General features: G+C 45.5%; 1 protein-coding gene across 14 annotated transcripts in view; it reads right to left on the reverse strand.

The window, feature by feature from the left end:
- The window catches only part of MARK2 (microtubule affinity regulating kinase 2), a 112,008-nt gene that overhangs the window by 25,656 nt on the left and 59,377 nt on the right, over positions 1-26,975 (reverse strand). For 12 of the 14 annotated variants that reach the window (XM_083716234.1, XM_083716233.1, XM_083716238.1 and 9 more), the window contains exons 2-5: positions 11,225-11,404; positions 6,383-6,436; positions 1,209-1,257; positions 757-822 (exon numbers count right to left, since the gene is read on the reverse strand). In XM_083716234.1, the coding sequence (XP_083572360.1) occupies positions 757-822; positions 1,209-1,257; positions 6,383-6,436; positions 11,225-11,404 (349 nt within the window). Of the gene's footprint in view, positions 1-756; positions 823-1,208; positions 1,258-6,382; positions 6,437-11,224; positions 11,405-23,779; positions 24,473-26,975 lie in introns of those variants that run through there. The other 2 variants (XR_014558841.1, XM_083716235.1) reach the window with 2 other exon arrangements.

A 26,975-nucleotide genomic window follows, 5' to 3' on the forward strand; every position in this document is an offset into this window, starting at 1 on the left:
GCCTGAAATAAGCTGCAATAAGTGCAATAAGATGAGGTGTGCCTGCATGTACTTACTGTTCAAACACTGTACGAAATGGCATACAACACTATCAGTGCACACCTTGCTGTCTATGGGGGGAAAGCCCCCTGGTGAGCCGCTGCCAGTTAAGCAGATGGTCCTGAGCTAAGATGGGTCACTGACCTGACTCAGTGCACCTTCCATTCTATAACTAGTATGTCACAGGATACATGTCTCACCTCCCAAATTATGTGATGAGGAAGAAGGTGAAGCTAGCTGTGACCCCACCCTGTGATTCTTCTTCTGTCTCTGGGCCGAAAGGGGAGAACTGGGAGAAGAATGTGACAGTTCTAGGGATATATCTCATTCTTCATTTAAAGAGCTCAGGAGAAGCCCCTCCATTCTATCCTCCTGACAACCCTATGAGGTAGGTCAGAGAGAGTATGTGTGTGTGAGAAAGAGACTGGTCACCCAATGAGCTTCCTGGCTGAGTGAGGATTTGAACCTTGGTCACCCCAGTCCGACAATTGAAACCAAATACGCCATTGTTCTTAAACCTGGGCCCCCAAATGCTGTTAACCTACAACTCCCATAATCCCTCTTCACCGGGTTAAACTGAATGTGGACGATGAAAGCCGCAGTCCAGCACAATCTGGGGAAAGTAAGCTACGAATATATTGAAATACGCCACATAGACTCTTGGAATAAGGTTCTCCACAACGTGTCTTTCAAAGAGGCTTCAGATCAAACACTCACCCCCACTGGCATACTCCATGACGAGGTACAGTGTCTTCTCTGTCTCTATTACTTCAAATAATTTAACTGCAAGACAAGAGGACAGAAGACTTTTAAGGGCGGGGAAGGCGGAGGTAGACTACAAAAAATTACAAAAGGCTCAGAGAGAAAGTGCTCTTCCTCTCTCCTGCGTGATGAAACGGCCTGGCAGTTCGTTCAGTGCAGACAAAGAGGAAGCACTCCTGAACATTAGAGGTAATTAATGTGTGGAATTCACTGCCGCATGACGAAGCAGCAACAGCCGCTCACTTAAAGGCTTTCAGAAGAATTGCCACAGAGGTAGGAAAGCCTCAGGGACTCTCTCTCAATTACCCTTTTGGAAATTAAGTGCCTTACAGGTCAGAATATACTGTTTAAGCACATCAAAATCCAGTGGCAAAAGGGAGGGGAAGGGGGAATGGAAGGGGGCTCACCTATATTAGGATGATTCAAAACCTTCATTATTCGCACTTCCCGGAAGAGCTGCAGAAACAGAAGAGCAGAGCAGAAACAGAAGGATCAATGCAGGTGGATTTACACAGGCACAAACAGTCCTATGCCCCTTAGCTTAAGTCTTTCCCAACCTGGCAGCTGCCTGATGCTGTGGAGTACAACTTGCATCAGCCCCAGATTGGGAAAAGCCTGGCTCAAAGACATCTGGGGCGACTGGCCAGAAGCTCCGACCTTGCAGGAAGTGGCTGAATGGGGTGGCCTTTGGAGGTCTGTTCTACACTCCAAAAAACTGCCAAATATCACAATCTCCAAAACCTCAAGCTTGGTCAGAACCTGCCCTCCCTCCCACAACCTTGCCCCAATCTTTGTTCTCCTTGGATTAGACATTTTTTAAGGATAATGTGTTACAGTAATCTGTTAATTAAAAAAAGGCAATCCGATTGCCTGCAATGAGCCTGGGTAATAAGCCGCTAATAATTGAGCCGGAGGGATAGGTGGGGGTGGCGAACACACAGCTCTCCCCCACCCCCGCCCGGAATCGGCTTGAGACAGGAGATTGAAGGGGCCAGGTTCAAACTCAACACAGTTATGATAAATAAGGAGTGTAACTTCCCTATAATATTTCCTTTATTTATAAAAGGATGTGGCAGGGGGTGGGGAGAAAAGGGTTTTCTGCTCAGGATCTGGTTGGCGAACGTCAGGCAGTTGGCTCTGCAGCCCTAAAGGGCGGGTCTCCTGTGACACTTCATCTCCTTAGCGCAAGGAACAGATGCTTGGGCTGATGCAGGAGAGAAGACCCCCACCCTCCCAAGCCCAGGAGCAGCTGTTCAGGCAAATAAATCCCTTTGCTGCTGGGGAAAAACACCACTACCAGCTCACAGCTCAGATCCTGCCTTGGTCCAGAAGCTGGAGGCAGATGGATATTCCAGCTGCTGGCTTCCACCCCCGCCCCAGTTCCTAACCTGTGTGCCTAGATGTTGAGGACTCTGGCATGTGAGGGGAGAAGATAGTGATGGGCTCTGAAGATGAAAAACCATCCCAATCTTGGGGAGGGGTCAGCACCTTGCTCTGCCCTGACTCCCAGTATAGCTCCACCTCCACCCTGCAACCTTGAGGGCTGCATTTTAGCTTCCGTGTTCTTGGATGGAGTTGCAGAGCTTATGCACACACAGGTAAAAAAAAACCCCACCAGCATAGTTGGGGGAAGGAGGAACCCTACAAGCACGCTGGCTGCATGAGTAGTTTCTGTAAGACCCTAGACACTGCCTGCCTGGCCCTGCTGGATTTCCAATAATTCAGTTCCCTCGGCTTTGAGTCCACAGCAATTAAGTAGCTGGTGAGATCCCCAATGACCGTTCCTGGGAAGAGCTCTATAAATTACTTCTGAAACCAAGAAGGCGAGGAGGAGGTGTCTGGGAGATATGGCAAAGCTGGCAGCCCACTAGACAGGCAGATGTCTGCCCAGGCTGCCAGCAAGGAGGCTTCTGGGCCAGGCGCACCGGATGCCCAACCAATGTAAGCAGAAAGCACATTTGGCTCAAGAGGGGGATGCAGCTGACAGGTGTTGACAGAACATTGCACATACGAGACGTTTTCCTGATTGGCTGAAATCTGGCCGCTTGGGTGGGGCCTGTGGCTAGAGGATTATGAGGAGAGGAACAGATGAAGACCCCTGCCGGACCAGGACAAAGACCCATCTCAGCACTCAGTTCTTAAAGCGGCCAACCACATGCAAGCAAGACCCTAGTGCAACTACAACTCTCCCCACTTATGATTCTCAGCAACTGGTTGCCTCTGAGAGTGGAGAGAGAACATAGCCATTGTGGCCAGCAGCCACTGACAGAAGCCTTAGCCTCCAGGATTTTGTCCAACTTGAACAACACTTTGCCTAAGGCCCAGCATAAGCACCAGCTCCACACTCTTCCTCCGCCCACCTGGGCAGTTGCAATGATGCCTTTCAAGGCACCTCCCGGTCTGCAGAGCAGCACTGTGGGGGAATGACTGGCATGTTTGCAAGATGGTTGCTAACCAGCGAGAGGTTAACCACAGGAAGGCCTGAACTGTTTCAAGTGAGCCCACACCAGTGCAAACAGGAACTGCTCTCCTGGGCAGCCATCCTCTCTCAAGTACATTGAGCATGCTGGTCCCCATCCATCATCCTGAGGAAGAAAACTATAAAGGGTTTCTTTCGGGGGAAGGGTTTTGAGAAAACCCATTGCAGCTGACTGGGGGGGGGGGGGGAGAGAGGGAGAGAGGGAGAGAGAGAGAGAGAGAGAGGGAGAGAGAGAGAGAGAGAGAGAGAGAGAAGGGATTTATCTTTGCAGCAAGATTTCTTCCTCTCGTGGAGGAGTCCATGTGCTTGTGACACCTACGCAGTCCAGGCGCGTGCGGTGGGAACAGCAGAAGGAACATTTGGGAAGCAACATGGGGACAGCTACCTTGCTACCAACAGAGCAGCATGCTTTATAGAAAGAAAGAAAGAAAGAAAGAAAGAAAGAAAGAAAGAAAGAAAGAAAGAAAGAAAGAAAGATGCAATCTCCAGTCTTCAGTAATGCATCTCTCTCCTGTGCTGGCTGAGGGAGTGAGAGCAAACCATTCACCTGAAGCAGGTATGGGGAACCTGTGGCTCTCCAGATGTTGCTGACTGACAACTCCCGTCATTTCCAGACCATGCTGGCTGGGGCCGATGGGGAATGGGAGTCCAGCAATTTCTGAAGGGCTCCACAGGCCTTTCCATCACTGGCTTAAAGCAATGCCAGGGGTTTGGGCCTAGAAGCAGGCAAAATCCTGCAAAATTGAAAGGGCCATCATGTTACCTTGCAGATCTCGATGGACGGCAGAGTAGATTATAAATATTTTAAAGGAACAAGTAAGAAGATATGCAACTTGATCTCCTTTTATTTTTCATTACTGAGTCTTATTACACAAAATGCCTTTTTCAGACAAAATATGGTATAGTTTGTCCCATCCTAGGCTGGGTGGTGGGTGGGACAGAGATCAAGACAAGAGTAGGGAAGAAATGGAGAGAGGGGGGTGTCTGCAATTGTTTCAGGAATATAATCTTATTATTGATTTTATAATGTGAACCTCCATGGTATTTTTTCTCAATGTTTGTGGTCTAGAATTTTTTGCAAGCAATTGTTAATAGCAACAGAAGTGTCAGGATAAGGGGCAATGAACTATACTGAGTGAACTATACTGACCCACAGCCAAGCCACTAGCTTTGGGTGCACTCTGTGAACTAGAAGGGATAAACAACCTTTTTATAAGAGGTAGGGAGAAGAGGGGAAGCAAAAATCCTCAGAATAACAGCACTTCACATGGGGAGGCCATGCTCTGAAGTTTACAATACAGCTGCCACTAGAAACCTAAAGCCTCAACTAATACCCCAGAGCTATTCTCAGCAGGACACTTCCAAGCACTGGGATCGGCATGCAATGCCCATAAATTTGGTCACTGGTGAAGGCTGGGAGAAAAACCTTTGACCCTCCTGGAGTTTATTCTCCCTGCAATGTTTTTGCTGCTTCAAGTTTGCTCTCAATTGCAGTCACAGTATACGGGGTTGGTCACTTTGTGGCCTCTTTAAGCTGTTGTGAGGGCCAGCCTCTTGTGGATAGAACGGGCTTCTCTTGGCAAGTCAGCCACCACCATGAAGCCTCCAAAGCAGAACCAAACTGCTCAAGGGAAGCAATTCCATGCTGGTCTGCTGCCGGGGAAAGAGAGGTCAAGCCCCACCTTCAGCCACCAGCAAGCTGAAAGGCAGTGCTGAAAACTTCAGCAGGTGGGAAGGCAATGCAAAGCAATCTGGGCTGGAGAGGGAAGCTTCTGCTCTGAGATCCAGGGAGCCGCTGCAGAAACAGAAAACCCAGCTGGCTCACTCAGCCTTTTGTTTACAAGGCCGCGTCAGCAGCTGCGGCCGCCACTGCCAAGCAGAGTCGCAGTGGGACTGGCTGGCTGTGTCAGGCCCGGAATCAAACAGGACCCAAAGTCCAACTGGCTCTGCGGTCATCACTTTAGCCGCTGGCTGCTGCTGCTGCTGCTGACAGGTGCAATGTCTGCAGGTTGTGCGCACACCAGTATGGGGACATGGTGAGGCTAATATCGGGTCTCAGCCAGACACAAGCCCAACTCTGATGAGAGGTGGGGGATTATATCAAAGGGCAGCCAAGTAGAGGAGGAGGAGCCAAGATGCTTCTCTGGGCTGACAAAGGGTGCAGATGGAGAGAAATGGGGAGCGGAGGTGGAGGAGGACAGACCAGTCTGCGCTGAATTGCTTGCTCTCTGGCCTTACCTTTTATCAGGCTGAACAGTTTTCCCCAATGCAGGGAGGAGGAGGAAAAAAAGTAAACAACGCCTCTGCCATCTGTACAGGGCTAAATGTTTTGTTATAGGGTGGAGATGTGTAACCTCTGCCCCCAATTAAGCCCACCACACAACCCTATATGGCCCACCAGGCTCTTTTGGCTAAGTCAGACTCACCTGGCCTAAGCATGACACCATATGTGATGCCAGCAAAGATGCGGGGTGATAAGAATCCAGCCCAGCAGATATGGGGCAATGCTGTCAGGGGGTGCCTAGTCTTGGGTGTGGGAGCTTCACTGCCCTGGGCAAAGAATCATGAAGGAGAGAGGGAGAGGATGCAGGAAGCATGCTGAAGGCAAGGGGAAAAAGAGAATGAAGTGGGCCTGGACAGCTGGGAGAAGAGAAAGGGAATCCTAGGTTGTCAGCAGATCACCAATTTCAAGACTGGACATTCCCCAGGGACAGGATGTTTATGGAGAGCTCCAAGCTTTGGACATTTTCCATGTATCTCTCATCTCTCCTCTATTTCTCCCTGGATTCTTCTACTCCAGCACTCCTTTCCAAAGCTGCCCAATAGCCAATGGCAGTCAGAGCCTCCAATGTTCGGCCACTCTGTGACATCATGGAAACCTCAGCCTATCACTGACAGAGACTTCATCAAACACCAAACCAGTATGAAATCTTTTCGTGCATTTACAAATAAATACAAAGTCCCTACTCTCTCAGTATGTGGAACAAGGAGTGAGCAGCTTCAGAAGAGCAAACCCAATGAGATAGCAAAAGCGTGCCACACAATCCTACAATGATCCTCAGTTAAGTGTATAAAAATCAAAACTACCCACACACTCCTTACCTTCTGTAAGCTGGAGGAGTTCAGCTGCGTCTTATCAATTATTTTCACAGCCACCTGGATGGAGGGACACAAAGAAAGGTAATGTTAGTCTGTCTTGTTAACTGATGTAAAGGATGCATAACAGGTGACCTGGGCATTTGCTAATTCTCGATGGTACAACACCATTGCCCCCCCAGCCAGGTATGTGAGCTGTAACCGTGTATCTGAACACAGGGGTTTCTTTGAAGCATCCCTAGCTTTTTAAAAAAGAATTTTAAGAACCCAAGTCACTCTGGAAGCTCATTTCTGGACACAGGTCAAGTGTAACAGCAATGCTATCAGAGTGGGGCTAATCATTCAGGAGGCTGGCTATTAACCCTGATTGCAAATGTTTTCCACAGTTTTGGGGTCTTAGTGCAGAATGTTGGTATCTGCTTCAGGACCAGGTCAGCACACTTCAAGGCCACCTGGGCTTGGTTCAGAGATGGAATCAGTAAAGTGTTTGTTTGATTACTTATTCCTATTTATAACTTTTCTTATACCTCCTGCCCTCTCCAAGACTGAAGATCAGCTGCAAGCTTTTTTGCGGGCAGAGATTTAAACCCAAACCCTGTAGCTACAAGGACACAGTGCTTCTTCATATTTACACAGCATTTTCCCTGAGCGTTCAAGAGTGCTTTCGCATGCAACATTGCATCAGCAATAGCACAATTGTGCCCATGATGCAGAGGAGTGCGGCTGACTTAAAGCCATCTCAGGGGTTTGTGGCCAAGGCAACATTTGATCCAGGTCCTCACATCCTCAGCCATGACATCACATTGGCCCTTATATGGACAGTTCCATCTAGGAGGGGAAATCATTCTGCAATGTCTGTTTCAAGCCTAAAGCAGCCACACACACACACACACACACACACACACACACAGAGAGAGAGAGAGAGGGAGAGAGAGAGAGAGAGAGAGAGAGAGAGAGAGAGAGAGAGAAGGCTCATGGTGCATTCCGCTGCAGTTTCCCCAGACACTGTGCTAATAAGACACTCTGGGAGATGTATTGTCTTGAGTGGGTGGATGTTCAAAACACTCCCCATTACACCACTTGCTAAATGGCTGCCTGCACAGCTATTGCTCTCTAGGCAGGCTGTTACAAGGACGGGCAATTAAGACACAAGGCAGAATTTCCGTCTCCTAAACATCTTTCCACGGGTCACTGATCTAGAGACACTATCAAGGAACAGACTTGCATGTACAGGGGTTTTGGGGTATTAGAAGCTGGGCGGCAGCATACAAGCTATATCCTTCCATCTTGACGTCTCGCAAGTCCAGGGTCCTGCCCTGGATGTTCAAATAGCTGGGCCTTGCGTCAGCCAGCAAGGGCAATTCTTACATTTACAAAACAGAAATGCCTGCATCTCCAGGCAGACCTGGCAGACAACAATGTCTGAACCTGCTGCCAGTCAGTGTAGTCAGTACTGAGCTACATGGGCCAATGGTCTGACTCAGTACAAGGCAGCTTCCTATGGTGCTCATAGGTCAAACATGCCACAATCCTATGTAATTTCAATTAGTTGGGTTTGGGGGTGGTGTGTGAGTGAGCATTAAGAGAAACATAGCCAGCAACCCGCAAAACAAGAGATGGAACCAGGCCAGCTGCAACTCCAGTCGATCGGAACAAGGCTGGTAATTGCAGCTCTTGTCAAGTGGCAGGGAATGATTGTAACGAGCACAGGGACTCAAAGCAATATCAGTGCTCCAGTTTCCCCTGGCAAGCTCACCCCCTGCATTTAAAAGACTTCTGATTCCGCTTCATGGAATCCCTAATCATGCACCACACACACACACACACCAAAATTAAAAATTAAAAACCCTGAAAGTCAATTAAAATGCATGTGCAAAGCTAGCTGATTAGGGATAGTTTACTCCAAAACACAACCTTTCACATTTTTAACAGAATTCTGTGCTCCTGTGACAAAACAGAGCAGTGGTGATGGGGGAGGTGTAAGCAGGAAGATGCAATGTGAAGGATGCACAGGAGTAACAGACAGTCGTGCAAATTACAGAAATGACAGGCCCTTTGCAACCACTGCCCTGCAGGCCTTTTAAAATACCTCCATAAATAGAGGACTAAAAGCCTGGTTGTTTGTTGTTGTTGTTGTTGTTGTTGTTGTTGTTTAGAGAGAGAGAGAGAGAGAGAGAGAGAGAGAGAGAGAGAGAGAGAGATATATTCTGGCAAATGCTACAGCTAGGGAAAAAAATCAGGAGGAACAGCATTCCATGACGCTAGGGCAAGAGGCGTGACAAAGTCACTAGTTAAAAGAGCCCTGTTAGGTACGAAACTAGGTGCCCCAGTGTAACTTCAGAGCTGTATCAGACATGACCAGTCAGTTGTGGAAAGCTCTGATCAGCAACTAGAATTTCTCAAAAGCTGTTTTAAGATGGGAATTAGGAAGTGGATGCACCTACAACTCACTCCCCCTTAAAGAAGTGGTGGCTGGATGTTTGGCACCAGGAACTGCAGGAATCTAACTGGGAAGCACCAAAAGTCGAGTATCTGGGGTTTCACTCTCCGCTAAGACTTTAAGCCAACAGAAAGCTTTAGGGTTATAGCCAATGGAAATTAATTGATCTGAGTTCATCATGTCCATTAATCTCAATGGGTCTACTCTGAATACAACAAATACTGAATACAATCTTTAATCTGAGGCCTAGTCTACACATGCAGCAGAATATGGAGTCAGACCACTGATTCATCTGGCTCAGAATCAAGCCATGGTGTTCCAGGGTTTTGGACAGGAATATTTACTAGCAATGCCAGGTACTGAATCTGGGACCTTCTGCATGAAAAGCATGTGCTCTATCACTGAGCTATGGCCCTTCCCTTAATAATCAGGAGCAGCCAAACATCTCAGGCTTCCTCCTCTCCAAAGCTTGGGGCCTGGTGCTTAGTCTAAGCTACAATTCGCCTAATGAAGCCATTTGGCTTCTTCCTTATTTCCCTTCCTGCCTCCCGCAGCCTGCCCTTCCTGCCTGTTACATCACTGAGTGCCTGTCCTGGCAGGAAATGTGCCAGTATGGCCCTTATCGCATGCTATGTGCGAAAACTCAGCCAGAAGGGGAAAGAACTGGCTATTCCTCACGCAGAGCCTTCCATATGTATGGCACCGAGTCGCCAGGGACCTCAGACAAGAATGCAGGATGTGATGTAGTAGAGGAAGAACAAACAAGGCGGGCAGGTCAGCTTCAGCCAAGCCACTCCTGCTCTCTTCAGTGGAAGCAGGTATTTCCCTCAAGGATCCTCATCAGAGAATTGCCTGCAGCATGTGCTTACCAGCTTCCTGGAAGCTGAGTTCGGTTGCTTGGAAAAATAACCAAGAGTCCAGAAAACTGTCTGCCTCACAGGGCAGCAGATTCCATCTTGATGAGCAGTGGGCAGGGGGGACTGCAGATTCTTCCCACACTGGCTGAAATACTCAGGAGGAGAAGGTAGAGAGCATCTAAAAGCTTTGCAAATGGAAAAGCTGGCTTTTTTTCGAAGGCTGCATGTTAGTTCCTCAAAACTAGCCCTGGAAAAAGCTTGGGGTGTGTGGTATGTTCAAAGTGCTTCACTAACAGAAGGGAGTGTGGTACAGTAGACGCAGCATGCCAACGTCTCAAGAGGAAAACCAGTATAGGCTATTTTGGTACAATGACTTTGGTGTGGTTCAGAGTGGAGTGGGGACAGGCACTTCAGTGGCCGGAGATAAAGATTTTATTTCAGTAGTATGTTTTTACTGCTAAAATGTGGTTTTAGAAACAAAACAAAATCCATACGCAGTGAGAGAGAATAAGATGCAATGTACTAGCTTTAAACCTAAGAATGACAATGAGATTTTGACTTGTGCTATTGAGCTTTCCTGTCTCCTCTTACTGCTGCAGCAGCTACGAATGCCACCCCAACCCACCCAGCTGCTTCTGAAGGTTAGGGGACCTCTTCAGAGTTGAAGAATTGTGGAGCGGAGACAGTGACAACTGACCCCACTGACTAACTGCACCTTATGCTCGTTCAAGAGGCTCTTAGGGACCAAGCCGCAGTGCTTATAAAGGTCATCTACCCAGAGCCCTTGTGGATAGGAAGGATTATAAATCAATTTATACATGACTCAACAAGCAAAGGGCCCTTTACATATATTACTATGCAGTGAGTGCTGATGCAGCACAGCAGCTAAGGATGGGAGATATATCCATTTAAATCTCAACAAACTCACTAGGTGGCTCACTAGGCCATCCCCTCTCAGCCTCAACCATTCCATCTTTTTTCTGTTAATAACACTGTGCTACCTTACAGGCGTGTTCTGTGGACAATGTAAGGCAAGTTCTTTCAACACTCAAAAAGGTACCACAAAAGTGTTAAGTATTACTGCTGGTGCAGAACTAGCTCTCCTGAGAACCTTGGCTTTTGTTGTTGCTGTTACAAGAGAGGCTTATTTGTAAAGCAAGTTACTAGTCCTCAAGGTTATGGAGGTGTGAAAAACACACATTTTTTGTGTGTCTCCCCACTTCCCTTCTTAACCTTTGTACCTCTTACCCGTTCACACTCCAGGTATTCATCGGCCTGTCCCTCTCCTACTTCTGCACCCCAGCTGAGCCTAGAAACTCTAAGCCCAACACTAAGATCTATGATAATCAGATCTGAATAAAATTGTGCTTTAACCTAAACCACCGAGACAGGACACAGAAGCCAGCTTTTCTGGTTGCAGAATTTGATTTCCCCACATCTCTCTTCTTAAAAGCATTGTTAGTTGGACAACTAGACTCTCATTCCCTCACATCTTTGGAGGTTGCCTGCATAACCAAAAGACCCCCATTGCGTTTGCTTCCCCTCTCTCACCTCTTTCCCTGTCAGGACATGCCGTGCCAGTTTGACCTTGGCGAAGTTGCCCTTCCCAATCGTCTTCAACAAGCGGTAGTTCCCAATGTGTGGCTGCTCATCAGCGGAGGTAACTGGGCCGCGGCCTCGTAGCATGTTGGACTTTGTGTTGGGCTTGGACTCCGGATGTCCCAAGGCCGGCTGAGAAGAAATAAAAAAAAATAAAGTTTGGTTTCTGCAATGTCTAAGCAGTTCTATTCAGTGTCAAAGTTCCCCATTTCCCACTTTCCATTCCCATTCTGGAATGAGAGAGAGACAGAATGTCACCCAGTACCTAGTAACAAATACTTATAAACAGCAGTCCTTCAAAAATGCCACAAAAGTTACTAGTCTACAAGAATGTGGAAAAATTGCTCAGTCTGTGCAATGTATATACTGCGTTGCAAAATTTATTGGGCACAGAATTTGTACTTTAAAAATCCATGAAGTAGACACGACCCTACCCTCTATCACCCTACAAAACCTCCCCCATTAACCAAAGCTGCCCACAGTATATTTAATGAGATGACCAGCTGGGCAGCTGAAAAGTAGCATCCAGGGGTGATACCCCAACTCAAAACTCTAGCTGGAAAAAGATCCAGGATGCTATCAGTTGAAGGAAGGGAGCACAGCTGCTGTACAGGCTGACTGCTTGGACCTCTTTGTGGATCACAGTTCAAAACAGCCATTTCCAACACACCCTCAGGCAGATACAGGCTGACTGAGGATCTAGGATCTTATTTGCAGGGTTTATAGAAAGCCAAAGAGCAGAGCATGCTCAGAAATTCAAGGGATGCCTCACCCAGTTGTTATTTAAACATGCAGTTGAGGCCACATCCCCTAAGGAAATGACACTGCCCGCTTTACCTTGCTTATCACATTCACCCTGCCATAATCATCCCCAATTCACACATAGGGAAATAAAACCGAGAGCATGCAAATTTGGTTCAGGCCATTCAAAGGCATAGCTGTGAACCAGAAGTATCTGAGCTGTGGTTCCATTTTCTATTATACGACAGATGGAGAAGCTGTGGCCATCCAGATGACGCTGAACTGCAACTCCCATCAGTCCCAGGCAGCATAGCCAATGGTAAAGTCCCATCAGTCCCAGGCAGCATAGCCAACGGTAAAGGATGATAGGACCTGTAGTCCAGCAACACTGGGAGGGCCACAGGCTCCCTATCCCTAGGATATTTTTCTTTCTTTATTTGAAGGATTTATCAGCCCGTCCTTCATCAGTACAGATACCAGGGCAGAATTCGCACAAAATTAATCACCAGCATACAGAGATAAAACAACAGACCAAGCTCAGCATTGTAGGAAGCTGCCTTATACAGAGTCAGACCACTGGTCCATGTACAGTCAGTACTGTCTACACTGATTGGCAGCAGCTTTCCAGGGTTTCAGGGAGAGGACACTCTCAGTCCTACTTGGAGATCCCAGGGACTGAACCTTCGACCACTTGCCAGATGCTCTACCACTGAGCTATGACCCGCCCACAAAAGTAAACTAAGATTCTAGTCTTCGTTGGTCTGAATGGAGGACTGTATTATACTGGAACCTAGGAAACTGACATATCCTGAGTCAGACCACTGTTCCACCAAGCTCAGCATCGCCTATGCTGACTGGTAAGAGGATCTTCAAAGTGTTAACTTGATGTCGCCTATGCTGACTGGTAAGAGGATCTTCAAAGTGTTAACTTGATGTCAAAATAACTATGTTGGCATAGTATTCCACAAGAGGCGCCACCACAGAGAAGGCTCTGTAAAGCAAGTTTTCCTAGGAGTGGAACATGGAGAAGTGTCTCCACACATCCAATTAACAAAGCAAAAGAAGTAAAAAGAAAAGGAGAGATAGTCCAAAGAGCTTGCAGTCAAAACAAGCTTCGCTCCCATCTATTCCACCTACCAATCTCCTCCCCAATCCTATTTCCGAATCTGTCCTCAAAACTGAAACCTCCAGAGCTCCATCTCTGGATGGCCTTGCCAACCACACCTTTAGGTCCAGAGCCCCCCATCAAAGAACTTGCTTGCAACATCTCCCAAGCTAATTTTATCTCACACAAGGGCAGAAGTTAGCTTTTTGGGGTGGGTGGGTGGTTTTTTAAAAAACCCACCACACTAAAAGAAAAGAGTTCAAAGACAATCAACAGAATTTCAAAAATCAACAGTGCTTTATATGAGTGTGTTTGATTCCTTCCACTTTTTGTCATCCTATGTGAAGCCACTGGCACAGGGCATTTGTTTGCACTCTTCCTAGCAAGAGGAAACAGCGCTCTGTTTGCACTCCACTGACTGCAAGAAGTATTCCTGACTTGACAGTGACTAGAGAGGACAGTCCTAGCTGCAGCAAGTAGCAGGGAGCACGAAGACTCACCCAGACTTGACACATGCACGTTGACTGAGGACAGCATCTCACAACACTTCAGGGTGGGTGGGTGTGTTGGTTTTTTAAAGTGGTTACAGGATAATTGGACTATGACTTAAAAGTGCCTGATTGAGACCAGGCTGAACATGCCCACAACATTCCCATTGGCCAGATTTTCAACCCGTTTAAAATCATGACCACCGAAATGCAGCCGTGCAAATCTCTGAACCTTAGAGCAGGTCTTGAATTTTGTGCAGTGAGCCTGCAGATGTGCAGAATGCAGACAGGCCTGGCAAAACGGAAAAATGCTTTCTGCTCTGGCACTGCACCCCACATTTGGCTTGCTTTCCCAAGGACACTCTGGGCTGTTGCTCTCTTGGGCTCACTGCAACAGCTGAGCCACCGTTCCAAAAGGCACCCTGGAGGAGCAGAATCAAACGCTGCATCACTCATTTATAATTTACACTCACGTCTGGGTACAGAAGGAGGAAAAGGAACACAAAACATCGACAACAACCAAATCTCGACTCCTGAGAGCAGGACTAGAGGCATGGGGACTTCACGTGACTGCACCTTCAGGGGAACCTATTCCGTAGATATTAAAATGTGGGCTGCCACTAAACAAGCAGCATTCAAAACTCCCATTGTTCTGGGCGCGTTTTGTGACAGGGAATTTCATAAACGCAAGCAGTTGGATGCAAGCTCTGGACACAGTACTGCGCCTAAGATTTCAGATTAAAATTGCCACTGTTACTTGGAAGCAAAACCCAACCAAGTTCAATGGGGCTTCCTCCCAAGTAAAAACGTGCATGGATTGGGGACCTGAAAACTTTATTTTCTTTTCTATCCAACATGTTTTATTTAGGTTTCAGTTGCCTTGTTTAAATGCACTTTTAATGTATGCTGTGCTTTTAATTTGAAATATACTAGCCAGTTAGTTATGATGGTTTAAGAAATGTTTAAGAAGTGTTATCTACCTCAGACTCTCACAGTGATGCTTAAAATCAAAACAAATTTTGGAGTGGAATCACTGAAGGACCCTTAAGACTTAGGTCTGCGAACTGGACACTCAAGGTGGGTGTCTCTGCCATCAGTTGTATAGGCCTTTAATATGTGCTAATTGTGGTGCCAAAAAGATACATTTATGTGAAGGAAAGGGGGTGCAGGGAGAATCCAGGGCTTGTATGCAGAGTGGAAGGAAATGAGGGCCTTTTTCTGCCTCCCCACTTCCAGCTACTCTCTGAAGACTGGAGAAGAGACCCTCTTAGGAATATTAGGGGGGTGGGCAGGGGAAGGACTAGACCATGTGAAAAAGGAACGTAGTATTTTAGCTGCAGTTCATTCATTTTCAGCTTTGTATTCTTTTAATAAAAAAGTGGGCCTAGACATTCCATTGTGGCGCCCATAAACTAGGTTTAAGGTGCCATTTAGCTCTTAGCCTTCATATCTAAGTTTCTAACACCGTAAACAAGTTATCCTAAAGGGAATCTGGTGGGATAGGAAGCTGCCTTATACCAAGTCGGACCTTTGGTCAAGCTAGCTCAATACTGTCTAGGCTGGCTGGCAGCGGCTCTTCGGGGTTTCAGACAGGAAGACTCTCCCAGCCCTGACTGGAGATGCTACTGGGAATGGGGTTCCGCCCATTCCCAATCTCAAGCAAAAATATGGTTCTGTGAAATAAGCAGTGCAGTGGCAGAAAATAGAAAGCAAAGGCCACCTTAACTAAGTTAAAGCAAGGAAGGGAAATCCATTTCCCTCCAGGTGATGCTGAAGATTGGCCATGCTGCCTGGGACTGATGGGATCCAACATCACCTGGAGGTTAGTCCAACATCACCTGGAGGTCATCAAGTTCCTCCATCCCTGCAAGAGAGTAGCAGCGCCATGTTGTGGGGTTGATGTTTTCCGATGGTAATAAATCTGCGCTCTCTCTCTCTCACTCATGCTAAAATGGATGCTTATACATTACCAAACCGAACTGAAAAGTGTTAACTTTCATGTATGACAACTTGGGATCCATATACTGTACATGAATGAGGCCCTCTCATGCCTGCCTGTGCATTAAGATCACCAGGAAATGCCTTTCACGTAGTTCTGCTGATAAGACGTGGCTCAGTGTGTGGTTACATCGCACGGGGCCTTCTCCATGACTGGCATTTCAGCCACAGAATTCCCTCCCTCCTGAGGTATAACAGGCATCCTCAGCTGGTCATCTTTTGATGTGGATTAAAAAGGTACCAATTATCTTAGGCTTTTGCTGGAAACTGATGTGATGCTGAACTGAAGGCCGTTTACTCTGAAGCTTCTGGGATTTTAATTTTTTTGCATTTTAACTCTACTTTAAATGTTGTTGTGATTTTATTTTATAGGCATTTATCAGTTTTGTAAACATCATGAAATTGGTGGGTGGGATACAAGTGCAAGTATTAAGTATGTTTATAGCACCTGTTTATTAAATTTCTCCCATCTTTCCTCCAAGAAACTCAAGGTGGCACTGAACATGGTTCTTCCCTCCCTCCTGGCTTAGAAAAGCACAAACAAATACAGATCAAACAAACCAAACAATCCTAATTGATAAGGTACATTGGCTCAGTTAACAGTGCCTTTTAAAGCGTTAGTGAATAGTTTCCTTTGTTGCTTGCAGCTTTCCTTCCAAGTAAAAGAAGGTGGAGGGTTTGAAGCAGGTATTTCAATTTCCCTCCAAACACTTCCTTTAGCAGGCTGAGGTAGTGCACTTTTTTGTTTTGAGTCCAGGTGAGTTTAATCTTTGTCCCAATACATTTAAAACAGCTGCTTTTAAAAGAAAACTTTCCAAGGAAGTCTTTTTTCCCTACCTGTCCCCTTATTACTTCAATTATCCTCACAGCCCTGTGAGAGAGTGTCACTACCCGCACACTGGCATTATGCAGCAGTGTAACGTTCCAAACCAGTTTCAAAGGCCGCCCCAGACACAACACATTGCAGTAACCCAAAGAGAAGGTTTACAGGGCGTGGAACACTGAAGCAAGGATCTCTTTTGGTCCCGGTACAGTCATGCCTGGCGCAGCAGCCTCAGCTAGAACAAGGTACTCTGAGCCACGGAGTGCATTGTGACAAAGACGGAACAATGAGCACCTCAACTATGAACCGCTCCCCTTTTAGGGGAGAGTATAGCCTCCTGCTGAACAGGTTGAACACCATTCACCAGCGCAAAAGTGGACTAACAGTACCTCTGCCTTGTCTGGACTGAACATCAGTTTATTGGCCTTCATCCACCCCATTACCATGCCTAGGATTTAATTTAGCATATCCACCATCTCAGCCAATTAGATAAATAAGAGAAATAGAGTTAGGTGCCAGCTGCATTCCAAATCCCTAAATGATCTAATGTAGTACAGGGTTGTGCATCAGGATTCAGGCAAATCCTGGGGATATGTCTGTATGGGGGGGTGTCCTTGGCTTGTCAGAGGCAAAATGAAATCCGTATGAGGTGGCAAAGGTTGAAGCAAGACCTCCTGTGATGCTTTGGTGATCCAAACAATATCAAAAAGTTGCAGAGAAAGTGAAAGAAAGATCCCTAAGCTTTCCATAACATGAGGTGGGGTGGGGTGAAGGAACAGAGAGCAAACAATAGAGAAGAAAGAGAGTTGAGGGAGAGCTCCACTGTGACTGATATGTTTAGACATCAGAGGGAATAATTTTGTCTGAAAAATGAATCCCTTTTAGTTCTCTCCACCTTGAATCAACTTTAAAAAATATGGCTAGTACAAAAGCCCCTTGAGCTATTTGCCTGCAATTTGGTAGCCTTTTTTCACTAACTATGGGCTAGTTTACCTGCAAATTCCATTGACTTTGGTCAAAAACAAAGAGAAGTTGCAGCCTTTAAAAAACAAAAACCCAAATCCTATGAGTGAATGGGAGGTGATGGAATGAAATAGACTGATGGATCCTGAATCAAATTGGGCAGCCCACAAAGCACCACAAACTGGAGCAGACTATTTTCTCAAGTACTGACTTGAGGCCCAAATGTTATGATCAGTAAGCACACTTGGTGGTTTGATGTTTATGTGACCTGAAGCCTGAATGCCACAGAGTTACAAAGATACCCACAGCACCACTTCTGTAAGCAGTGGCTACACAGATGAGTAAAACTACAGAAGAGCAGTGCCACCCACACCCAATTTTGACAAGCTCTCCAGAATGATACCATGATTGATTGAGGGATCAAGAGAATCAGTAGGGTTGCACCTCCATCTCACTTTGAGCAAAAGTCATGCTACAGAGTGACCCAGGCAGTTTTATTGCTAAAACCAAGCCAAAACCTCAACTGAAATGGACCTAGAAAATGAGTTTCATCTAAGAGTGTCTGGAGACGGCTGGCAACTACTGCTTGAATACTATGTCCGGGAAGGGAGTGTTAGCAATTGGCCCACAGTTGTTCAGAACTTCTGGGCCCAATGAAACTTTTTAGGAATACTAACACTATTGCCTGGGAATAAAGGAGGCTGGGAATATACCCTCTGTTAACAAGGAATTTGCTACTTCCTGCACTCAACCGGTCACCCCCCTCTCTGCTTGATGCAGTTAGCTAGGATAGGGAAGGGCCACATCCACAGGCCCTAAAAGGTAAAAGTTATCCAGCAAGACAATTGTGAAGTCCGAAAATTGGTGGATACAGGCAATTTTGTTCTCAAAGTCTCTTGCAAACACATCACAAAGACCTACAGTACTGGGATTCCACCAAATCTATCAAATAAGATTTCAAAAGACTCAAAACCATTTGGAAAAGCTCCACAGGATGGCTTTGTGGGAATGCAATTACAGTATGGTTACTTCACCATCACTACAGAGAAGGCTTGATAATTAGCTCTTGTGTTCGGTCGGACTCATCATGAAATCTTATCCAGATGTGTTCATGCCATCTTTCAACCTGCTTCAATGCCCTCAGCTCAGGTGTAGGGTTCAGCTTAGCTCGACAACCACTCGAGTAATCTCTGCATTCCACAGAGTGACTAGGAATTTGAAAGAACTGCCAGTCAAACCAGCCAAGAAACTCACTAGATTCCATCAGAATTCATTAACCTCTAGTACCCACCCCCCTTGTTGAGGGGAACAGTTGCAATAAGCCATAAACCTCAACAGGGAGTGATCTGACGATGAAAAATACTGTATTTTTCGCTATATAAGACGCACCCGACCATAAGACACACCTAGTTTTTAGAGGAGGAAAACAAGAAACAAGAAAGCAACGCAAAGCCTCTTGAGTGAAGAGGCAGGAGCGCTCCTGCTGCGCTCAAGAAGCTTTGGTGGCTATCCCTGAAGCCAGAAGAGCAAGATCCTTCTTGCTCTTCTGGCTTCTGGGATAGCTGCGCAGCCTCTTCAGGGCAGCGGGCTGAAGGCTCCCCGCTGCCCTGAAGAGGCTACGCGCAGCTAAGCCAGAAGCTAGAACAGCGAGAGGGAGCGCTGCGCCCCCTCTCGCTGTTCTGGCTTCTGGGATAGCTGCACAGCCTGCATTCGCTCCATAAGACGCACACACATTTCCCCTTACCTTTTAGGAGGGAAAAAGTGTGTCTTATAGAGCAAAAATACGGTGCGTTGATGTACAATCTTTCACTTTCAGATCACCATCCTCCTTTCCCGTAGAAAGAAGAAAACTGAGCATCTGTCCGACTACATGTGTTGGTCATGGTCCTAATGTATTAAGCAACTCCCAAATACTATGGAATCAGGACTCCATGGGTCAAGTGGGCCATTCCACATTAGTTTAATTTTGATGAAACTTTGTATACACCCTTCCCTTATGGTTGAAAGAAACCCCTCAAATTTTTTTTCCTCTATCTCGAACGGTTTTAATTTTATAGCACTTCAAAGTTTCGTGAAATCTGCATTTCATTCTTTGTCGAGAAAGAGCATGTCTTGCAATAATTTTCACCATCAAAAACTTTTGATTCCATCATGTCCACACACTGAAAATTTAGGTTTTCTAAACCTAGTTTTTCCACCCAAAAAACTACATTTATAATTTCTTAAGGCATTTATAAAATCTTTTGAGTGCTGGTGTATTTTCCCCTGAAATCCTCATCATGTTATTGAACTCTGTGTACAATTCCAAAGAGATCAGATCATTGGTTATGGAGGGAAAAAAATAAAATGTACACAAGGCCGAGGATCTCAAGAGGGACAGAAATGCAGATTTCACAAAACTTTGAAGTGAGATAGACAAGAAAAAATTTAAGGAGGTTTCTTTCAACCATAAGGGAAGGGTATACACCAAGTTTCGTCAAAAATCTGAGACGGAGGGGACGAAACCCGTTTTTCACATTGATTTGATGTGGAATGACCCAAGTGTGACTTAACCAAGAGCAGAGCATGGGTTGCCCATCCCTTTCTCTCCTAAATTAGCAGCAAGAGGGGTTTTATCCCAATTCTCCTAGCTTTTTTAAGTCACAGAAAGCACAAGCAGGCTGCTCTCAAAGCAGAAAATGCATCCATGGAAACCCATGAATATCTTATTTCACTTGTTTCCAGTGTATGAGCTAAGTCTAAGCCACAAGAGCAAGGAGAGGCAAACACGACCATTCACTCTTGTTGACAAAGGTCTGCAGAAAACATGGAGAAGAGGAACCATTTCTGCTGTTGAGACATAGTGGTCTGGTGTGGGGAAAGTGGATAGGAAGTTTTTCTCCCTCTTGTAACACCAGAACCTGGGCCCATTCAATGAAGCTGAATGCTGGAAGATTCAGGATAAGAAAAAGTACTACTTCACACATTGTATAGTTAAACTATGGAATTTGCTCCCACAAGATGTAGTGATGTCTACAGACTTTAAAGGATTAGATACATTCATGGAAGAAACAGTAAGGCTAGCAATAGCTACTAGCCACAGTGGCTATCTTCCACCTCCACTGTTGGAGTGAGCCTCAGAATACCAGGTGCTAGGGAATCAAAACTGGTGAGAGCACAGTTGCACTTAGGTCTTGCTTGCTGGGATTCTGAGAACAGGAAGTTGGACATGGGCCTTGGGCCCAATCCAGCAGCAAGGTTCTTCTTACCTTCAAAGTGCTTGCTCTGTGGAGAAGGCTCACCAGTGTCTCCAACCAGTGGCCTTATGCTAGCACCCCACGTTGTGCAAAGACCTATCTGGAAGAACCCACCTCTCAAAATCTGGAGTGGAGGATGGCAATGGCAGTCCTAATCGTTCCAGAAAGAAACAAGAGGTACTGTGGTAACTTGGGCAGAAAATGCAGCAGGGGATGTTTTCAGTCGGGCCGTAAGACTTCTGGATCAGGCCCAGAGACCAATCTAGTCCAACATCCTGTTCTCACAGTGGCTAACCAGATGCTTATGGGAAGACCACAAGCAATAGTCCAATAGCTTTTGTGATTCCTAGCACCTGCCCATCTCCTTACAAGTAAGTTTTCTATGTGCAGAGGTTTCCCCATTATATTATAATATGGAGGAGCCATCCCATCCCACGAGTCCCCAGTCTGAAGAGAGATACTCAAGGTATAGCATTACCTAGCAAGAACTAGGCCGTGATCAGGAAAGGAAGTTAAGAGCTTTATGATAATCTAACAGGCTCAAGACCACGAGGAGCACAGAGGTCTAAATCAAACACATTGTTCTAATTATCTCTTCTTGAACCCGCTCATCATTCAAATCTTTTTAAACTGCTGCTCTCCCTCTCCCAACTTAAGAGATCATTCTTTGTAATATAACTTTTCAGAGGAATATCAAGCCTAGTCCGTTGCAGCAAAACCAAGAATGCCCTTTGGCACCTTAACAAGACTAATAAAATTATGGTATAAGCTCTAGTACACATAAACTTATGCCATATTACATTTGTTTAAGTCATTTAAGTTGCCACAAGACTCTTTGTTGTTTAAGCTTTAATCAACAGATTAAAAACAATCTTCCTTCTAAAATAAATAAATGACTGAGTGGCAGCTTTTGTTTATTAAATTGCACTTTACTCCTTAAACACTCCCTTTTGTTCGCTAGCTCTCAACAACACAGGTTGTGGTAACATCCAAATTAAATTATTTTATCAATTAAAAAACAGTTTAAAATCAACAAAAATGATTTAACTGGCTCATAGCTCTTATTTAGAATCCCCTGCCTGTTGATATCATGCATGCACCTTCGCTGTACTCTTTTTGGTATCTGCTTAAAACATTTTTGTATTGGGCAAGCCTATCCGGACATGTTAATGATGGCATGTTTTAATATTAATTTACTGTTAATTGTCATTATTTTTAAATGCTTTTAATTAGTTTAAACATTTATTGTAAATTGGAATATTTATTGTAAAATGGCTTAGAGCAGGGGTGTCAAACTCAAATTCATCGGGGGCCGCATCAGCAGTTTAGTCACCCTCAAAGGGACGGTTGTATCTGTAGGAATGCGTGTAAAGCGGAGGTTTCCTGTGTAGAACGGCCGGCGCCACTAGAGGGCAGACCTTCTCCGGCTTGTAGGCTGCCGCGCATGCACCGAAGTGGCGGCTTTCTTGTGTCAAAAAAAAGAACAAGAATAAAAGGTGAAGGCTGGCGGCCGGCTATACGGGCCACATGACGAGGTCTGGCGGGCCGGATTCGGCCCGCGGGCCTTGTGTTTGACACCCGTGGCTTAGAGGTTTTACTACAATCAAGCAGTATAGAAATTTTATTAAATAAATAAAATAAAAATTATTTTCAGAGTAAGAATTTTTAAAAAGTCAGATGCCTGAAGTCATGCAGTAAAGTCACTTACAGTATCCTGAAATAAACTGTGATCTGAGTTTACCCATTCTGTGAAAATCTGATTTATTTATTTTATCCAAAAATGTATATCCTGTTTTTTCCACCACAAACATATTGCTCAAAACAGTTGACGGGTATTTAAAAAATAAGGACAAAAATAAAAATAGGAAGAATAATCCATCAATAAATTCACGATACCAAAAAATACCAAGGCTAAGAGAAGTATCAAAAAACTAAGGGCACAAAGCTTAAGTCAATTTGGATAGCCGGACTGGATTTTAGCAATGAAACTCCACATAATATCACTGCTAACTCTTTTTCAGGCCTAATCGATACCGCCAAATGCAAGGAGGGAAGGATATTTGCTGCCCCATAATATTTCAGGACATACCATGTTTTAATATTCTGTTAGGATTATTAGAGGAGCACGCTGCTAATTATTATTTATTTATTTATACCCCGCCCATCTAGTTGGGTTTCCCCAGCCACTTATGCCATGGGGCCTATCCAAGCCCAGCATCCCGTTTTCCACAGTGACCAACCAGATGCTGAGGGGAAACCCATAAGCAGGACAGAAGAGCAGAATGGCCCTCTACTGCTGCTATTCTCTAGCACGCTGCCCCTTGTCGCTAGAGGCTAATAAAGTCACCATTTCTAAGATGGGTACTTTCAACCTGTGCAAGGGCCTTTGTTCATGAAGAATAAGTCTACAAATGCCTATTAAGCCTGATGGCTATGTTATACCTGCACTACTATAGGCAGTATGCTTCTGAATACCGGTTACTGGAAACTGCAGGAAGTGAAAGTGCTGTTGTTGCACACAGGTCTTGTTCACAGGCTTCCCACGGGCATCTAGTTGGCCACTGTGAGAACAGGATGCTGGACTGGATGGGCTGCTGGTCTGATTCAGAAGGTCTCTCCTGGGATAAAACAAAGCCAGTTCTGATCCAGCAACATTCCCCTACCCTTCCAGGATAGTACTTGGGTAGAGAGAGATCAAGAATGAGGCCTCAGCTTGAGTCTGCTTTCCTCGCTCACCATGGGCCAACCTGAAAGGACTGCATGCCCAAAATCTTACCAATCTGCATGGAATTAAAACTTGCTTCCTAGCCCTTGGGATTGGTGAATTTTACCTTTCTGAGGTCAAGGGAGTTTTTTTTATATGGGATATCCCTGTTCAATTACTCACTCTTGCAGTGAGAAGGAAGACAGAGCATGTGAGTCTGAGGCCTGGTCCGCATTTATCCCAGGGTGTAAAAGAAAGGTGTGGTGGGGGGGGGGGTCGCATTCTCTAAATAGAGCCCCTATTGGAAACTCAGTTTCCTACCTCCATCAGATCACTAGCCACAAAATACCAGTTTTTCCTCATATAATAACCATATCTTAATCCACCACCTCATATAAGGATCCTATTTTGGACCCCAGGAACCATACCCAGTAATACAAGAGACTTACTACTCCCATTGTCATAGGCACAACGTATCTATGTCCTCCACTCATTAATCGTAGTCTTCTCTGCTACCTCACGCAGTAGTGCCTCTGCCAGTCAGAGGCAAGCTGTACCTCATCGATCCACTGCTGCTCCAAGAGAGGCCAAAGAAAAAATGAGAAAGAGAGGGAGAAAAGACTGGATCCAGTTGCCTGCTTTCTCGGCTGTGAAGAAACGGATAAGGCAGGTATCCCAAAATTACTGCGAACAAGTCTGAGCAAAGCAGCAGCTCGTGGAAACTCAAGAGGGAATAATCCTTTCCTGGGACGGTGCGTTTACCCCTTCATTTGTTGACCCAAAACTTTCCTGACGGAGCAAAGTACAGCAACAGAACTGAGGAAGTGTGGAGCTTCCTCATCCAGCCGGTGCCCAAGTCTCCACCTCCGATACCTGAGCGAGGCAACACCTTTCGCAATTTCCCCACTTGCTGAGCCAGAGAGCACCTGGGTTGTTTGGCAAGTCCTCCAAGCCTCTTTTAAAGTCTGAGTGATGGTGGCGGGGAAATATCTTACACACACCCCTCAAAAACAACAACCCCAAAACCAAATAGTTAAACAGAGGTAACGGGTTATTCTAGAATCCAATCAAGGTTTACTCCAGAAGGAAGTCCGAATTGCTAGATCCTTCCCCCCCCCCCCACAAGACAGAAGGTAGGAGGAAACCTGCGTCTCACTTGGGAGGAGAGAAAGTGTGAGAGAGAATGAGTTAGAGCAACGTCAGGATCTCCCCCACAGGAAGCTGCCTGCCCCACCCATGCAATCGGCAGGCAGGGCTTTGGAGAGAACCAGGGAGGGGAAGAGAAAGCAAAGGAAAAAAGGATGACGTTACCCCTTTGACCTGCCGTCAGGTGATCTGGAGCTCTGACAGGCAACTCTGTTGACTGAGCCCTGCAGAGCCTACTAAGTTTGCAAGGCGGATTTTTTTTTTTTTACTTTTTTTTAAAAAGGCTGCCAATTTGAAAGGAGTGGAAGGGAGAGAAAGCCTAAGAGAGATTGTACAGAGGTACGGCTGAGCAAACAGCTTCTAGGCAGGGCTGGGTGTACTCTGCACTTAGAGAGACAGAGTTCTGCAGCAAGGGGAGCTGAATTCTGCATCTGGTATAAATTCTACACCTTAGCATGAATTCTCAAATCCTGCCCAATTTATCCTGCCATTCTGACCCCCACCTCCCCGCAGCATAAAATGCATTCACTTTCTATGGTTCTCTGATCACTGGAAAGTTTATATACTTTGGCTTCAGCGGTTTCATGAGGTATTGCCCATATCCTTGCAAGCCATTAGGACCAGATAGCTTTAAAGAACACCATGAAACCTGAACATCTGAAACAAGCATCCAAGACTATATTCAACTTCTGTGTGTGTGTTCCCACAAAACTGCAGTTATAGGCTATCTACCTAGTTACAAGCAATCTTTCAGCTGTGTACAGGCACCAAGGACCATGGTTTTCTGTATACGTATAGCTTTATGAAGCCTAAACCACTCCATACCATCCCTTCACCCACACCTGATCACCTGCAGCAATTAATTGCCTCCGGCAACCAGCCCCACCTCTGCAGTGTGTGAACACAGAACACAGATGCAGCAGCCAAAAGTATTCAGCTACATCGCAGATCCCCTAGCAAAAAGGACAGAAAAAGGCCCATTTGCAGAGGTGCCACAGCTGTTAAAATGAGCCATAATGCCACAAGAGGGTATTACAACTCCCTAATAGGGATAGCAGCTCCAGACATGCTGCAATCTTTAAGCTCCATCTCCACCCCCCACAACTGGGACAAACTTTCTACTCCAGGGAAAAACCTTTTTAGGTGCCAGCTTCTCAGCAGCCAGGAACACAGGTGCTGTGAACTGCTCCAATTCACTCAACACTGTGCTTACAAAATTCAGGAGGAGTGTGCACCTTAGAATTCAGATTTTTTAAAAGCACCCATGGTTCAGTACACAAAGCTGCCAGTGGTCTGACTCGGTGGCCACCTTCAACACAGCTCCAACTAGGATGTCTCTTTAACCATAGTTTATTATTTCGTGTTCATCAGGAAACTAGTTGCCAACTTCAGAACAAGCTAGGCTCTTAAACCACAGTATGATGTTTGTTTAAGGCTTGTTTTGAAGCTGATAACCACAGTTTCCTTATTTTAGACACAAGTACAAAATGAAGTTTAATTAATTAGAGATTTCCTGGTTTAATCACAGGTCAAGGAAAGGTGCTCATAAGTATCTCAGTTTAGTAAGCGTGATCATCCAAAGAGGGGCAATATATTTAAGTACATAAGTGTCGACTGTGTCTGGGAACAGCTCTCTCAAGTTTCAGGCAGAAAGAAGTCTTCCCAGCTCTACTGTCAAAGATCCTTTGATAACTGGAGATGCTGAAAATCGAATCTGGGACGTTCTGCATGCAAAGTAAGTGTGCTAATACAGAGCTCCCTAATCTGCAATCAGGCCAAAATAAATTTGCATGAGGATTACAGAGCAGGGTGGGGGTGTGGGGTTCTATGAGAGAACAATTCATTAGGAAACAGGAAGGTAACAAAGGCTCCCAGCAGCCAGGGAATGCTCACTTTCATTTGTCACAGTGCAGCTTACCAAAATATCAGCATATGTACCCTATTTGAAATACTGAAGGAAGTGCAAGGTAACTTGTAGTTCAAATTAAAACTACTTCCAGCAGCTGGATATTTGCTTCAGTATCATTACGGCAACAGCCAAAACAAAACAGTAGTGAAACACCCCCATACAAGTGTTAATTGTCATCTGTTAAAGTATTAGTTTATCAATACACTGGATTAGAGCTTGCAGTTCTACCCCCAACCCACAAAGTGGAACACATGCATAGCCAACACCACCCCCCAGAGTAGGTTCCTGCAAGTTACATTTTAGATTCTAGCATTAAATAAGTTTTAAAAACTAATGACAAAAAAGAAATACTAGTTCGCATCTTTACTGTTACTAGTTTACTTGGAAATCATGAGTGTTGAGGAGCATAATAAACATGGTGTTCTTTCTGCTTGTAGAAAGCAGACGGAAGACCAACTTAATTATGTTTCCCAACTCTCATGATTTTGAAGTCGTTATCAGTTGTGTGTTTTTAAAGGTCTGCCTGAACTCTTAACGTTTGATGTAGGAATGAGAATGGTGCACAAGAGGAAATGTAGTCAGCAGTTCAT

The sequence above is a fragment of the Podarcis gaigeae genome (assembly GCF_964106915.1).
Source record: "Podarcis gaigeae genome assembly, chromosome: 16".
NCBI classification, from domain to species: domain Eukaryota; kingdom Metazoa; phylum Chordata; class Lepidosauria; order Squamata; family Lacertidae; genus Podarcis; species Podarcis gaigeae.